The sequence below is a fragment of the Nesoenas mayeri genome (genome assembly GCF_963082525.1).
Source record: "Nesoenas mayeri genome assembly, chromosome: 27".
Classification (NCBI taxonomy): domain Eukaryota; kingdom Metazoa; phylum Chordata; class Aves; order Columbiformes; family Columbidae; genus Nesoenas; species Nesoenas mayeri.
The window spans coordinates 3,633,902-3,649,439 of NC_137555.1; the positions used below are offsets into that span (position 1 = coordinate 3,633,902).

Sequence of the window (15,538 nt, forward strand, 5' to 3'; positions counted from 1 at the left end):
CCCTTAGCGCAACGCCGGCGTCATGACGTCAAAGAGCGGGCCTGAAGCTTAAAGGGGCCGCTCCCGTCCCACCCCGAAAACGCCCGTTCTGACCCCAAAACGCTCAGCTCGCGAGAACCAAAGCGCGGATCCCGCAGAGCTCGTCAGGTCCATCCAATGGGAAAGAACTGCTGCAAGTTCACCGCCAAAACTGACTTCAGCAACAAGAGGGTGAAAAGAAAACAACCAAAATCACCTTGTTTCAGGCCAAATCCTATTTCTTATTATGTATTTTGGAAAGGAAGGACAAGCCCTTTTTGTCAAAGGCTAAAAAGAAGCTCCTGAGGATTACTTTTAGAATTATTCCAGCACTGTTTGGGTCCACGTTCATTCTCCGCATCCCCCAAAGAGCGGAGCTGCGACATTGGGTTAAAAAATTTCAGTGAGATTTGTAAAAGAGACAGAGAAAACAGAAAAAATATGAAATAATTGAAGAAAATGGAGCTGTGTTAGGATGAAGAACCCTGCATTTGCAGTTCCTGGTCGCCGGTGGTGACAGCAAAGCCCGTTTGAGTGTTCAGACTCATCGCGTTGTTTCTCGGCGAGACTTTTGTCACCTACAATGTCCCCTCTGCCGTCACGACAGGTCTCCTGTACCGGCGCCGGCGTTTCCTGGCTGTTTGCGTTTCCTGGGGTGGGTGGAGATGAGGGAAGCACAGTTCATCACGCCACTCGTTAGCGGGTAACGACACCTGACAGTTCCTCATCACCCAACCGCACGGTCGCTTTGGCTCCATCACCCTGTGCTCCATCACCAGCTCCCGGTGTTGCGCCTGAGCTCTGACGCCTCGTCTGTGCTGGTCCTTGGTGCTGCTGGAGCTTCTGAAAGAAAGTTCACAAGTCAGCACCAGGAGAAGTCAAGGCCCCATTTGGTCTCCGCACACGGAGCCTCAAAGCACCAGTTACAAATCCCTGCACCCACCCAGGTGCACCCGGATGCTTCTGCTTCATCCTGAATGATGCGACACCCAGGAATAACACCCAGGAGTAACAGCAACCAGCATTCCTATTTCTTATAACCAGAGAAGTTTGCAGCAGGAAACACTGAGCTGCCTCACTCTGCTGCAGAATAAGTTTAATGAAATTAACATTTTAATGGTTTTCTATGCCAGGCCGTCTATCGTGAACCTGTCTTGAGCTGCTTGCTGGGTGATTTGGGCCGTGAAGACAAGTACTAGGAGATAAAGACGAAACTCTCAGCAGAGGCTGCAAAGCATCAAGATAAAAACAATTCTAAAAGCTGCCCGGAGGACAGAGAAAGAGAATCCAACAAGAAACAAAGAGCCCCAAGACCCAGAGTTACTATTGGACTAAAGCGCATGTGAAAAGCGGGTGCACAGATTGTGAGGGTTTAAAAATGCAAAACTCTTTTGTCTTGGTGTCACTCCCCTTGAGAGGTACCCAGTCCAGACTGTTTCTTTGCTGCGCCTTTCCTTTTTTTTTTGTTGTTTCTGTCTTTTTCATTATTTTTATAAGCACAGACATCTGGACTATGCTACTGGACACCCAGGGTGAAGAATATTTAACAACCTCACACCCAATTCCAAGTCTTCTTGTCCTTTGGACAACTTGTGAATGTTCCAGCCCCGCTGGGAACTAACACACCAACACTGTCACTTGTGTCATTCCACATCTACAGGCACAAGTGTGTGATTCAGAGACAAAGAGCTTTGCGGCTGGAGATACCAGGAACACTCCAAGGCTGCTGAAGTTTCAGGGAGGTTTTTGTTTTCCCCACCGCAGACTCTTGGGCAAATTGCAGCTTCTAAATTCCAAGTTTAACTTTCTTAAAAATGAGAAAGCAGCGCTCTGTTCCATCCGCTCGGCTCTGCGGCACGCACAGTGAGGGAGAAGCAAACACTCACCTGGGCACCGCTAAGGGGGATCGATCTGAAGGATGCGGATGATGTCTGGCCATCTGTGTTCTAGTGTCTGCTGTAGCGGCAGCTGTTTCTTCAAAGGGGCTCGAGCTAAAATTCTTCAGTCCACAGCTCCTTGAAAAGAATTCTGTATGTGACCACAAACCATTCACTGAGTGATCACAACAGCTCGTTTACATGTAAGAGAAGGGAATGGAGCTGGGGAAGGGGCTGGAGCACAAGTGTGATGGGAGCAGCTGAGGGAACCAGAATAGGACGAGAGGAAATGGCCCCAAGTTGCGCCAGGGGAGGTTGAGGTTGGATCTGGGGAACAATTTCTTCCCCAAAGGGCTGTTGGGCATTGGAACAGGCTGCCCAGGGCAGTGCTGGAGTCCCCATCCCTGGAGGGTTGGACAGACGGACATGAGGTTCTCAGGGACATGGGGCAGTGCCGGGGTGGGTTATGATTGGACTCTATGAGCTTGAGGGGCTTTTCCAACCAAAATGATTCTTACTCTATAAAACCCCCAGCCCTCTGGATCATTCCTCCCCCAAAAAAGGAGGGCAGCAGCTCTGTGGAGATCTTTAAACCAAACTGCCACCTTCCCAGACCCACTGGCCCATTCTACCTCCCTGCCCAGCAGCTTGGCAGGTTTAACATCAGTTCCTCAACAGCTGCTCTCCCTGGGCCCATGTGCTTGTTTATGCACACAAAAAGACTTACTTTCTTTCCGATCTTTTCCGAAGATCTTGGATATAGTTGGTTCTCTCTATAGGATGCCCCCGAGACCTGTTGAACACTGTAGAGAGACAGGTCTGATTTAAAACAACTCATCTTTGAAGCAGCAGAGCGCTTAAACCCTTCAAGAAAGATTTTAACCTCTTAAATCAACATCTCCAAACTCAGGACACGTGTTCACTCAACCCTGGTCAGCTCTATAGTCAATAAACTTAATTCCTTCTTTCCAATCACCTCAAAGAAGCCCAAACGCCTCCCCCACTTTCCGTTCTACACGACAGGAAAACACACACATAACAGTAAAATAAATTTACCTCCCTGGAGTTGGCCCAAACCCTTTGGCCACCTAAAACCACAAGCCCACGATAAACATTTTGCCCCTGAACAAGAAGAACATAGGCATACGTACACTCTATGGCAGTATCAGCCTCCATGCCTTCAACATCAATCAGGTACCTGAACAGATCAGCAAGAAAGCTCTAATTACACAAGTTACTACGGAAATACTGATGGGTTAGCAGGGATGCAAAAAGAATTAATAACTGGGAAGGCTTTAGAGCTTCTGTTTACAAGCCAGAATGGAATATCAGCGTTCAGTCTGCTGGAATTTGGGATAAAAAGTGCCACAACAACAATCTTCTCAAAACTGAAAAGCTTTAAATCCTCTCAAGCCTGTGATCACACACATCACTTGACTCTTGTTCTACTGGTGCAACAAGAAGCTCCTGATGCCACCACATAACTCAGTTTAAGGACAACTCACCTACAGACCAGGTAGCCAGTTCTGTTTAATCCATGTGTGCAATGAACTCCGATGAGCTTATCTGTAACACACAATAACCAGGGGATATTAAAGTGTTTTTTCCCCCAAAACCCAATCAGAACAAGTCCATTTGCATTCAACTCCCAACAGTGACACCAGCACAAGTCAACAGAAATGCCCACGCAACAACGTCACTATGTTTATGTCTAATTAGCACCGGTGATTCAGCTCATTAGCTCGTTTAATTGTGTAAGCTCATCTGCATTGTATGCAGCTCACTGCAGGGAAGAGGGTTTAATAAAAGCTCCAAAAAAAAAATATTGCGTGTTTCCCAAGCTACCAACAAGCAATCGGTATTTACAGCCAGTCTAGAGATAAAGGCACAAATCAAACTCAAAGTCCAACTCATTGCCAAATTATCCAATAATTATTGATTATTCCTTTACCATAACAAACTGATCTTATTGCCTTGACATTCGCACACCAAGAGCAGGAAAATAAATTAATTGTGGTCAGTAAAACATCACTGGACCCCAAATCTGCAGTGTCCTTCCCCAAAACAGCAACGTCATGGAAATCCACACTTACCGTTGTCTTGGTTGTCTCTCAAAAACTTGTCTACGACACATTTGAATTGAAAAATGGTGTGTTTGTTTGGTATTTCGTGTCCCATCGTGAAGATCTTGGAGTAGCAGAGTGTTGCTGGCAGCTCCTGTAAGAAAGAAAGTCAATAATTTGCAGAAAAAGCACAAGGATTCCTATCAATTAAAGAACCTTAAGCCAGAAATCAAGTTTTTCAACTAAGCCCAAAAGAGCAGCGACACAATTTTAGGTAAGAAAACTTATGTTTTACTTCCAATATTGCATTTTTATTTATCCTGCCTTTGTTTTTTTCTCTCAGGAAAGCAGAACACTTCCCAGCGAGTCTCCAAATGTTTCACGCAACAAGCCAAAGCTGGTTGGAATCAGCTGTTTGCTCTGGAGAAGCTACAAAAAAGCAGCTTCAGGGGATCCCAAAACTTGTGGCGGTTGGTACAAAGAGAATCTGTACCATGGGGGTTGAAGATCAAGGACAAAATCTCCATCCTGATGGGCCTGTGATGCTTCAATTCATCCCCCGCCACAGGATTTGAGAGACTTACAATCTTTAAAGTTATCTTCTCACAAGAAATACCTTCAAATTATGCTCAGCAATATCAGGGCTTACACAGAGCTTCACCTCCCTGACGGTGAGACCCAGACTGACCTCCGGCCCATAGTAGCGAGTTGTGTACGTCAGGTCAATGATCAGGCCCAGTTCTTCTTTCTGCTCTTTGATTTTCTTAATGAGGTCACGAGGTGAAAATCTCTCCTCCGGATGAAGGTTCCGATCAAAGCTCTGAGGGGAAATAAAATTGTAAGAGCTGAGATTAAACTCAGTTGTATCATGACTGGTGGGAAGAGGTCTGCGCTGTAGAACCTCCCAACAATCATGGAAACGTTTCGGTTGGAAAAGACCTTCAAGTTCATCAAGTCCAAATGTTGCCACCCCTGCCACTGACCCCTGTCCCTGAGAACCTCATGTCTGTCTGTCCAACCCTCCAGGGATTGTGACTCCAGCACTGCCCTGGGCAGCCTGTTCCAATACTCAACAGCCTTTTGGGGAAGAAATTGTTCCCCAGATCCAACCTCAACCTCCCCTGGCGCAACTTGAGGCTGTTTCTTTGTGTCTCTAACTCCTGTCAGCTCCTGTTCTCCAGATGAACCCCCCAGGTCCCTCAGACGCTCCCATCACACTTGTGCTCCAGCCCCTTCCCTTCTCTCAACTTGCTCCAGCACCTCAAGGTGTCTCTTGGTGTGAGGGGCTCAAAACCAAACACATCCCACCAAAGAGAAAGACGCAGGTGAGGAGCAAAGGCGGACACAGACGCACACACAGGTTACACCGAGCCAAAGCAGGACACGCTCAGGTCCTCGCTGCCCTGGGACTGTTCAGCCGAGCATTTCTAGCACTGACTGATGACTTCAGACTGGGGCAGAGCACTGTGGCCTGACAAACATGCTCAGAAACAGGAGGTTTCATTTGGTGAAAGCTAGAAAATAGGCTTTCAGCTCAAATGGAGGTGAACAAACAACACTGCTCCCTGCCATGAGCTGCACAAGCCCCACAGCCGTGACTTACAGTGTTTGTTTTAGGGGTAACTCAAACCCCTGTGGGGTGGGATTCTCCCCCAGCACGGACCATCAGGGACCTCCCGGCACAGCTGGGTGGTCAACTTGTACACCAGCAGCATCACATCACCCCATGCAACCTCCGCTCCCCAAACTCAGCTCTGGCGCCGGCTTCATCGGGCTGTGTGGAGACACAGCAGTTCTGGGGGGGCTACCCATAGTATCCCCTGCCCTGACAGAGCCACCCTAGATAGAGCTCCTTGTATCTGGGGCGCCTGGATGGTGCTGCCAGCTCCAAAAAACCCGCCAGCAACGCCCAGAAGCTGCTTCTGGTGAACGTCACCACAACGCTGACACACACAGGCTGCTCTGTGCTCCTTCCTCCCCCAGCTTGTAACCCAACTACCAAAAGCAAACAACAAAACAACCCACTGACGCTTTTTTTTCTCTGAAGGAATTCACTCACTGATTCTCTGCAAAGCGATGCTTCCCCACAGCCGCTTTCCACCCCACCCAGCCCACGGCACCGGCCGGCACTCACCCTCTTTAGCGGGACCTTGAAGGCGATGAAGCGGGTGCCCGGGATCCTCCTGCCCAGCGGGATGTAGTCGGTCCACCTAAAACCCCGCAGCACGGAGCCGTTAAACCTGCGAACCGCGGATCGAGCCCCGCGCTGCCCCCCGGCCCGGCGACCCAGAACAACGCCCAGCCCGGGAATCCTCATCCCCCAGGAATCCTCACCCCCACACACGCCGTGAGCCCCCCTGGGCTTTACACCGGGCCCTGCGATACGTTAAACAGAACGGGCGAGTGGCGCCGGTGTCAGGGCCCGGGTGGGCCCCGCGGCTCCCGGCAGCAGCGGGCGGGACGCGGCCGGAGCGCCCCAGGAGAGCCCCCGGGAGGCCCCGAGACCGTGAAGAAGCCGCGGAGCTGCGTGAGGAGAAGGCAGGAGAGCAGAACCCACCGCTGCGGGACGGGGGAGGCCCCGCCGCCCACCATGATGGCGACACGGCCGGCATCCGGCACGCCCAACGTCACTTCCGCTTCCGCCGCCGCTGCTGTGACGTCGCGCGGCCGCCGTACGCGCCGGCTAAACGACCCGAGGCCACGCCCACGTCCAGGAGACCACGCCCTCCTTCTGGATACCACGCCCTCATTCTGGATACCACGCCCCCTGTGGGCCAGGCCCCGTCTGGCGGCGTCTGGGGGTGTGGCGCCGCCTAGCGGTCAAAAATGGGTACAACAGCCCCGGAGCCAGTACCGGCGTCACCTTCCCAGTCCCAGACCGAGCACCACTGCCCGAGTACCAGCATCACCTTCCCAGTCCCAGACCGAGCACCCCTGCCCGAGTACCAGCATCACCTTCCCAGTCCCAGACCGAGCACCACTGCCCGAGTACCAGCATCACCTTCCTAGTACCAAAACCAGGATCACCACCCCAGTACCTGTGTCACCAGCCCAGTACCAGAACCATCATCACCACCCCAGTAGCAGCATCACCTTTCCAGTACCAGAACCAGCATCACCAGCCTCTGCCCCAATATTGGAACCACCTTCCCAGTACAAGAACCACCATCACTGGGACGGTGCCAGCATCACCTCAGTATCACAATCACCTTCCCAGTACCACAACCAGCATCACTGCCCCAGTACCAGCATCACCTTTCCAGTGTCAGCATCACCTTCCCAGTGTCAGCATCACCAGCCACTGTGCTGGTACCAGCATCACTGCCCCAGTAACCTGGGTCACCCCAGAACCAGCATCACAGCCCCAGGACCGGCATCCCCACCCTGCACCACATTGGTACCAGCATCCCCAGTACCAGCATCCCCACTCCATGCTGGTACTGGCACCCACAGTACCATCACCCCCAGTACCAGTATCCCCCATCCCACTGGGAACATCCCCTACCAGTACCACCCAAGGACCATCACAGGCTCCCCAGCGTGGCCACACAACATTGGGAACACCAGATGCCCCTCGGGGCAGAACAAAAACAACCCCAAAGTACCAAAAGCCCCCCATCCCTACCAGTTGGGGTCACCAGTGCCACCCTTGGACATGGAAATGACCTCCTGAAAAAAAATATCATTGTGGGAATGGGAAATCATTGGTGTGGGAAAATATGGCGGGGATGAAGAAAAATGTCTTGAGGCTGGAAAATCGTCATGGGGATGGGAAATCATCATGGGGATGGGAAATCATCATGGGGTTGGAAAATTGTTGGCATGGGAAACAATTGTGGGGCTGGAAAATCATCGTAGGGATGGGAAACAATCATGGGGTTGGAAAATTGTTGGATAGGAAACAATCGTGGGGCTGGAAAATCATTGTAGGGCTGGAAAATCATCACCAGCATCATCATCACCATCACCACCCCACTACCAGTGCGGGCGGTTGGGGCTGCTTTGCCGTATGCAGACACATATGCATATATACATATATGTATGTGTACTGTGCATGTCATGGCTCTTCAGCCTCCACGCTTTCCCGGCCCTGGGAGTTTTGTCCCGGGTCGGGCAGGATTTTCCAGTTGGTAGCAAATAATTTCGAGGGGGTGGTGGGGACCAGCGCCCTGTGCCCAACCTGGGAAGACACATCTCCAGTCGGGAGAAAAATCCCCTTTTTATCCAGAGGGAGGAAAACCACCCGGATTAGTGTTGACGCCGGGAGGACGGAGGCGTCGGTGGGGAAGGGCCGGCTCGACTTGCCCAGCTGAGCGGGAAACCCGGTTTTTGGGGTGCCCCGCGGTTGTCTGGGCACACATGGGGGGTGCTCCCCCCTCCTCACGCTGGGGAAATCAGGTTGAACCTCCTTCGTTTGCAGCTAAGCCTGTAATTAGCGCTCGGGCTGTGCTGGTGAGCAGAATGTGGCCCTGGGAAGGTTCTGTGGGTGCCTTGGGGACCGGCTGAGCCCCAAAAACTCATCTCACACGTGGTTGACAAGCGGGCGGGGGGTCACTGTCCCTCTCCATGTGTCCCCCTTGCTCTCCCTTCTCCTTCCCAGCCCGTTGTTGGATCTCAAAATGCTTTTGCAAAGGCCGTTGTGCCCTGTGGGTGCACCACAAGGGCTTTTCCACCCCCCAAGCAACGCCCAAATCCCACTCTTTCCAAGGTGGCTACTATGGGAACAAGCCCCCTCCAGCCGGACAACAAGGGGTTCACCAGCTGTCCTTCTCCCCAAAACCCCAGTGAGGGCTTTGCAACTCATTTTGGGAGCAGCCTTGACCGTGGGGACCCTGCGGCGGTGACTCAGGGGTGCCGGGGGTTGCGAAACAGGCCTGGGATGGTTTGGGAGACGCCTCCACGCAGCCCCGCCAAGCCCAGCCGCCCCGGGGAGCCCGGCGGGGGAACAAGCCACGGCAGCGTCTGGGCTGCGCGCGGCGGCCGACCCGTCAGGCAGGTTTCCTGCAGCCGGAGAGAACCGTCTGGAGCCGGGCATGTCCCTGCGCCCGCTCGCAGGCTGACGGAGCCCCCCGGCTCTCTCCTCGCCGCCGAAACCATGCGAGCGGCCGGCTTGCTGCTGGCTTGGGTGCTGCTGCGTCCCGTGGGCACCCAGCAATGCCACCTGGCCGGCGGCGTGCTCCGCTTCACCGACACGCACGCTGAGATCCGGGTGCCGGCGCTGCACCGGGTGCCCAGCTCGCTCGATCCCCTCTACGGCCTCGTCCGGCGCTGCCTGGATCTCATCCAGCAAAACCCGCTGCCCACAGGTGAGCCTGGAGCCGGGACCCCTCACTCATGGGTGCCATCAGCACCCAGGTGTCACCGGCTGCAAACCCCGTGTCCAGGGAGGGTTAGGGGTGCATTGGGTGGGACGTTTTTTACCAACGCCGCGGTTTCTTCGGCAGAGCTGCTCAGGGCAGCCCTGAACGACCCCAGCTCGGTGCGGACGGCACAGGTGAGCTGGGACGTGGGGTGGGGGATCCCACCCAGGATGGGGCACCCAAAAGCTGGGTGCATAGGTGTGACAAACCTTTCTTGGCGCACAGGTGGTGCAGTATGAGCTGGGCTACGTGGTGTGCGCCGCGGTGGCCCTGCTCTTCACCGTGGCCGTGCCGGTGGCTGGGATGTGTTTCTGCTACTGCCGGAGCCGCCGGCGGTGCGGGGGCCGCCTGCGTGCCCACCGGCGCTCGCTGGGCTGCCGCCGCCACTGCTTGGTGACCTGCCTGTCCCTCACCTCCCTCATCATCCTGTGAGTCCCCCCAAAGTACCCACAAACTGGCCGTCTCACCCCAGGAGGGGACATTGTGTCCCATAGGGGTGAGGTGGCTTCATCGGGCAGCCCCGTCACCACCTTGTCCCCCGCAGGACCAGCGTCATCTGCGCCTTTGTCACCAGCCAGCGGGTGAAGGGACAAATGGAGCCGGGGCTGAGGGCCGTGCCGGCCACGCTGCGCACCCTGCGGCAGCACATCGCCAACGTCCCCCAGGTGCGTCCCCGAGCGGCCACCCCACCCCAGCAGCACAGGGACAGCCACACTGCCCTCCCGGAGCACTTTGTGGGGCAAGAAGAGGCTGCGCAGCTGCATTAAAAATGACAACGTAGGGTCCCCTCCTGGCTGCTGCCACCCCAGCTGACCGGCTCCTCTCTCCTGCCAGGGGGTGCAGATGGTTGTGGACCAGTTTGAGGTGCCCCGGCAGCAGATCATCTCCGACCTGGGTGGTGAGCACCGCACCGGGCACTGGCGCGTTCTATCCCGAGTTTTTGGTCGGGATGAGATGCTGACGGGGTGTTTGATGCCTTACAGGGCTCAGCCGGAGCGTGGGGCTCTCCATCCACGCCCAGCTGAAGGCCATGACCTACGCGGCGCTGGCAGACCTGCAGGACAGGGCTGGAGGTAACGCCGAGCGCGGCTCTCCCGCGGGGCCGGTGCCGAAGCCTCGCCGGAGAGCCGGGGCCGCCGAGCGGAGCAGCGTGAACTAGCCCTGGGCTTTCTCTTTAAGACCTACAGACCTCGCTGCACCATTTACAGATTCTCGACAAGACAGTGCGGGAGCTGGCGGCGGCGCGGGCCGAGCTGGAGCCGGCGCTGCGGGAACGGCGGCGGCGCGCGGTCGCGTTGCTGGACGACCCGCGCTGCACGTCCTGCGCCAGCGTCCTGGGCAGGGCACAGAGCCTGGAGCTGGGCGCCGACTACGGCAAGGTGGGATGGGGCGCTGGACCCTCCCCATCTCATCATCATCATCACCACACCGGCATCCCCAAAACTCACAGGTTTTCTTCCACCCCAAGGTGCCGTCGGTGGAGAAGGTTTTGAAGGCGCTGGCTGGTCTGCCCCGAAGTGACTTTGCAGAGATGATTCGCCAGGTTTTGGGGGTTGGGGTGCAGCCAGGGTGGGTATGGCACCCAGACGAGGTGCTCAGCACCCCATCTTTCCTCGCAGGGCAACGGCACCTTCAACTCCATCCCGGAGCTGGCTGTGGAGAGGATGGCGCAGCTCATCCAGGGTGAGTGGGACTGCCGGAGCAAGCGGAGACACCCTCCATGGTGCAAACCCCATTTTGGGGGTGTAAGGTGGCAAACAGGGATCGGCTGTCCCTTCAGCATGGCCTTGGCCCCGCAGATCTGCGGGATGAGATGGCTCGTGTGACGGAGAAGGTGCAGTCCATCGCTGACAGCTTCCCCCTCCCCGAGTACACCCGCCCTGCCAGCGAAGCCCTGGGGAAGGCGGAGGAGCGGAGCCGGCCGTACCTGCGGGAGGTGGAGCGCTTCGAGCGCTACAGGTGACACCGGGGAGCACCGCGGGGGACAGGGCGTGCGGCAGAGATGGGCGTTGAGCCCCCACCGAGCCCCCAGCCCCGTATCTCAAGGCCTCTATCCCTGCTGCTCCTTCCTCCAGGTGGATCGCGGGCACAGTGCTGTGCTCCATCATCCTCCTCATCCTCGCCTGCAACGTCACGGGGATGGCCCTGGGGACCTACGGGCTCTCCAAGCGGGAGGATCCGAGCGACTACGAGTGCCGAGGAGAAGCCGGCGCTAAGTTTCTCCTGCTGTAAGCGCCTCTCCATGCCCTGGGTGGGGAACCATTGCCACCTCACACCCCCCAAAAAATAACAGAGGGGCAAAGCCGAGGGAAGAACAGGCCAAGCGGAAAGGTTTTTTGAAGCCACCGCCTGCGCCGGCGGGTTTGGGAGAAGCAGCTCCTCCCTGGCAGCTCCGGCACCGCGGCCCCACTGCCCGGCACACCCGGCTCCCGCGGGCCCTTCCCAGGCAGAGCCGGCGTGCCCGGGCGCAGGGACCCGCGGGGCCGCAGCCGGCCGGGCAGGTCCCCACAGGCTTTTCTGCCCACTCGGGTCTGTAAAGCTGCTGTTGGCACCTCCTCTCCCTCTTTTTCAGCGGCGTGGGCCTGGCTTTCCTGTTCTCCTGGCTCCTCATCCTCCTGGTTTTCGCCACCTTCCTGGTTGGGGGCAACATCCAGACGCTTGTTTGCAGGAATTGGGTCAATCAAGAAATTTATAAGGTGGGTGGCCACACGTCCACCCGTCGGCCCATAAATCTCTGCCTGCGTGCACCAAAGTGCCTCCAAACACTCTGTGCTCGCCCCTAAAACCATGCGGAAAAGCTCCATCCTAAACCACAAGATTAAGTTTAGGATTAGGATTTGCATCAGCAGCGGGGAATCACCCTTGTGCTGTTCATTTGCTTGAGGTGATGACGCCTGTACCTGCAGAACCCTTGTCCTCTGGTCGTTTGGGGATCCCTGGGGTGCTGAGGGGCAGTGACACACTGCGATGGGGCTGGGATCAGGGTTGGGAATGGGATCAGGGCTTGTCCTGCAGCTGGGCACACGCAGGTAGGTCCCCGCTGCTTCCCATCCAAACACCGTCCAACAAGGTTCTGTAATGGGGATCGCACAAAAAACTGCAAGATTAGCTCTGGCTGGTACCCCAGGATGCACCTGCAAGGGCAAAGCACCCCAAAAATTATTGCTAGGATTATCTGCACCTGACTCTTTTGTTTTCCTCCCGTTTGGTCCAGTTCATCGACACCCCCGGGAACCTGCCGCCAAACATGAACCTCACCCGCCAGCTCAACCTCCGCAGGGATTCCAACCTCAGCGCCACGTACCGGTGGGTGCCGCAGGAGCCACCTCTGCCCCCACACACCTAAGGGCTAATTTGGGGTCACGCTGCCGACGTCCCTTTGCCTTCCAGGGAGTGCAAGAGCGGCGCGGGGCTGTGGGAGGTGCTGCAGCTCGATAAATCCTATGACCTGGATGAGCATTTAAAAACCCCCAAGGTGAGGGCTGGCGCTGGCCGGAGCTCCTGTTAACAGCGTGGGGATGCATGAGCTTTACTGGGGTTACTGGGATGGAGGCGGCTGGCCCTAACCCTGCAGCATTCTCCTCGTTTTGCCCCTGCAGTACACGGCTGATTTCCAAAAACGCCTGGGCGACTTCATGGTGCACCTGGGCGACGTGCGGCTCCTCCGCAGCGAGGGCAGGCAGGACCTGGAGACCTTCGCCCGCAGCGGCGTGGACGAGGTGGACTACGGGCGCTTCCAGGAGGAGGTGAGGAGATGCCCAAAGGTCCCCGGTCCCCGCTGTGGTGGGTAGAACAAGCTTCCAAGCTTGGATTTCGGGTGACTCCATCTTCCCCCAGATGAAAAACCCCGTGGTGCAGACCAGCCTCCCTGCCTTGGCGAGGAGCCTCGAGGGGCTGCAGAAAATGCAGGTGAGCGGCGAGGTGGGTTGTGGGCGCTGTTCGTGCACCCATGGGGACATCCTCACCACGCTGTCCCCCTGCAGAGGAACAGCACGGTGGCAGGACGGCTGGCCACCGAGGCCCAGGCCCTGTGGCAGATGCAAAACTCCACGGTGCAATGGCAGGAGGCTTTGGTGGTGAGTCCATGCTGGGCTAGTGGCTCGTGGTGTTGCCGGCGTTTTCCCGGATATGTCCTCATAATGGGGGGGGAAACAAGGATTTTTCAGCCTTCTCACCTCCCTGTCCCGCAGGCAAAGCTGACGGAAAGCGTCCGGTTCCTCTCCCGCTTGGCACCGCACCTCCAGGTACTCGCGTGGTTTCTTCCAGCTCTAAAAAATACATGGTGGGCTATGAGTCCCACCTGCCAGTGCCCCAAGAAGCCACTTACAGGGTGATGGGAGAGCCAGGAAAAATGCCAATCAGGGAGGATCAGCCTCCTTTATTATTAATACTTAATTTGCTGCTGCAAATCTGAAATCTCCCTGCAGCATTCACAGCATTTCAGTGTCCCCTGGCAGAGCTGTCCCATGGTGTTTAATCTCACCCAGTCCCTGCCAGGAGATTTCTCTGCTGAGGGCAGGTCCCCCTTTCCCTATCCTCTAATAATCAGACCCAATTCAAAGCTCAGCACATGCATGTCCTTCTCCCGACACCCCCAGGGCACCCGTCATGCTGCTGGGTGCTCTGAGGATGCTCTGCCCTTCCCCAGGAGCGGGTGAAGACCACACTGGCCACCACAGCCTCGGTGGAAGCCCAACTACCTGTGCAAGCCCAGCAGATCCTCCGACAGGTGAGTCAGGGCTGGATTAGCCCTCAGGGGGTACAAAACTCCCCACAGCCGGAAAGAAAGAACGAGAACTGGGTGCTGCAAGAGAGGAAGAGGCACCCGAAGCCTCCAGCTCTCATTTCCCAGTCTGACGTTAGCCCAGAGCTGGCTGGAGTGGGGCTGGAGCTGCATTTGGGGAGCGCGGTGCCTGCCCCCCATGCTGCCTTCCCTCTGCCCAGGAGATCGGCTGCTTCACCAGGAAGGAGCTCCGGTACTTCGCCCAGTACCTCAACTGGGTTGGGCAGACGGTAGGTGCTTGTCTTTGCTGGGGGGGGATTCTTCAGTCCTCAGGGATGCTGAACCAGGGCAGCAAAGTGCATCCCCCCCAAGCCAGGAGCAGGTTTATGGCTCATCTCCACTTCTCGTTGCAGCTGAGGGAGGACGTGGCTTCGTGCCAGCCGCTCGCCACAGCCCTGGACAACGGGCGGGTGATCCTATGCGACCGCATCGCCGACCCGTGGGTAAGGATAGGGTGCTTGTCTGTCTGCAGGGGACCAGCACAAAGCATCCCACCACCAACCAGTGCAAATTCAGGGCAACCAGGACCATCAGCAGCCCTGGCACCCCAGAATCAGCCACCTCCAGGCTCCCCAAACCCCGGGGGCTGCCTCTCCGCACACAGCTCAGCGGGGACCCCCGTGTTCTCTCCTTGCAGAATGCATTCTGGTTCAGCCTGGGCTGCTGCACCTTCTTCCTCATCCCCAACATCATCTTCGCCATCAGGCTCTCCAAACATTTCCGCCCCATCCGCAACAGGCTCATGTAAGCGGCTGGCGTGGGGTGGGAGGATGCAGAGATGGGAGATGTGGGCTCCTCCTCGACCTCCACAATATTTTCTCCTCCTTCTGCAGCTCCACAGGGTCAGAGGAGACCTGTCCCTTCCACATCCCCCGTGTCACAGCACTCAAGCTCTAGGATGCAGGGGTCTGCCGGATGCCCTGCACCCCAGGAGCTCCCAGCAAACTCATTCCCAAGCCTTGCAGGGCTCTGGGTCCCTCCAACATCTCACAGGACTCCGTGTCCCTCTGATGTCTCTTCCTCGGTGTCCTTCAGCATCTGAGCATCCTTCCTGGGTGTGGGGCACGTGTCTCCATGCTCCATGGGGCTCTGGGTCCCTCTGGCATCTCTTCCTCGGTGGCTGAAGCGTCATGGACACTCTCACAACCCGGCTGATCCAGGGCGAAGGAGAAGGATCCCCCATAGCTCCCATTAACCCCTAGTATACCCCTTGCAGGGAAAGACACCCACCCGCTGCCCCACGATACTTCCCCACACCCGGGACACCCGGCCAGGAGCACATTAAAGTTCTCCCCAGCCAAACCCACCACCGTGTGCTTTGTTTTGTGGCCACCATCACCCCCATTTTCTCCAGGGAACCCATTCAGGCCCAGTTGGGGTGGGTGGCAGCCCCGAGAGGGCTTGGCTACCAGGTCTGCGCCTGTGGGACCCCCATCT

The 15,538-nt window shown here is 56.5% G+C and overlaps 2 protein-coding genes across 3 annotated transcripts; one reads left to right on the plus strand and one right to left on the minus strand.

Moving 5' to 3' along the window:
* Positions 1-236: 236 nt before the first annotated feature.
* Positions 237-6,647, minus strand: DUSP11 (dual specificity phosphatase 11). 2 transcript variants are annotated; one of them, XM_080360379.1, is made up of 9 exons: positions 6,516-6,647; positions 6,093-6,168; positions 4,647-4,778; positions 3,989-4,112; positions 3,401-3,461; positions 3,047-3,093; positions 2,623-2,698; positions 1,905-2,033; positions 237-858 (listed from the first exon to the last, which is right to left on the minus strand). In XM_080360379.1, exons 1-9 carry the CDS (start codon positions 6,548-6,550, stop codon positions 597-599), a joined length of 942 nt encoding a protein of 313 aa, XP_080216505.1. In that variant the 5' UTR covers positions 6,551-6,647; the 3' UTR covers positions 237-596. The 2 variants fall into 2 exon arrangements, with proteins under 2 accessions (XP_080216505.1, XP_080216504.1); XM_080360378.1 differs by having other exon boundaries at positions 237-861.
* Positions 6,648-9,053: 2,406 nt separating this feature from the next.
* PROM2 (prominin 2) lies at positions 9,054-14,998 on the plus strand (the record flags this gene model as incomplete). The annotated part of the gene is made up of 23 exons (XM_080360401.1): positions 9,054-9,264; positions 9,403-9,452; positions 9,544-9,746; positions 9,863-9,983; positions 10,153-10,216; positions 10,302-10,391; positions 10,498-10,697; positions 10,787-10,861; positions 10,938-11,001; positions 11,118-11,277; positions 11,394-11,546; positions 11,891-12,014; positions 12,533-12,624; positions 12,709-12,793; positions 12,918-13,064; positions 13,156-13,227; positions 13,302-13,394; positions 13,509-13,562; positions 13,967-14,047; positions 14,263-14,331; positions 14,455-14,544; positions 14,739-14,845; positions 14,935-14,998. 23 exons carry the CDS (start codon positions 9,054-9,056, stop codon positions 14,996-14,998), a joined length of 2,469 nt encoding a protein of 822 aa, XP_080216527.1.
* Positions 14,999-15,538: the final 540 nt, after the last annotated feature.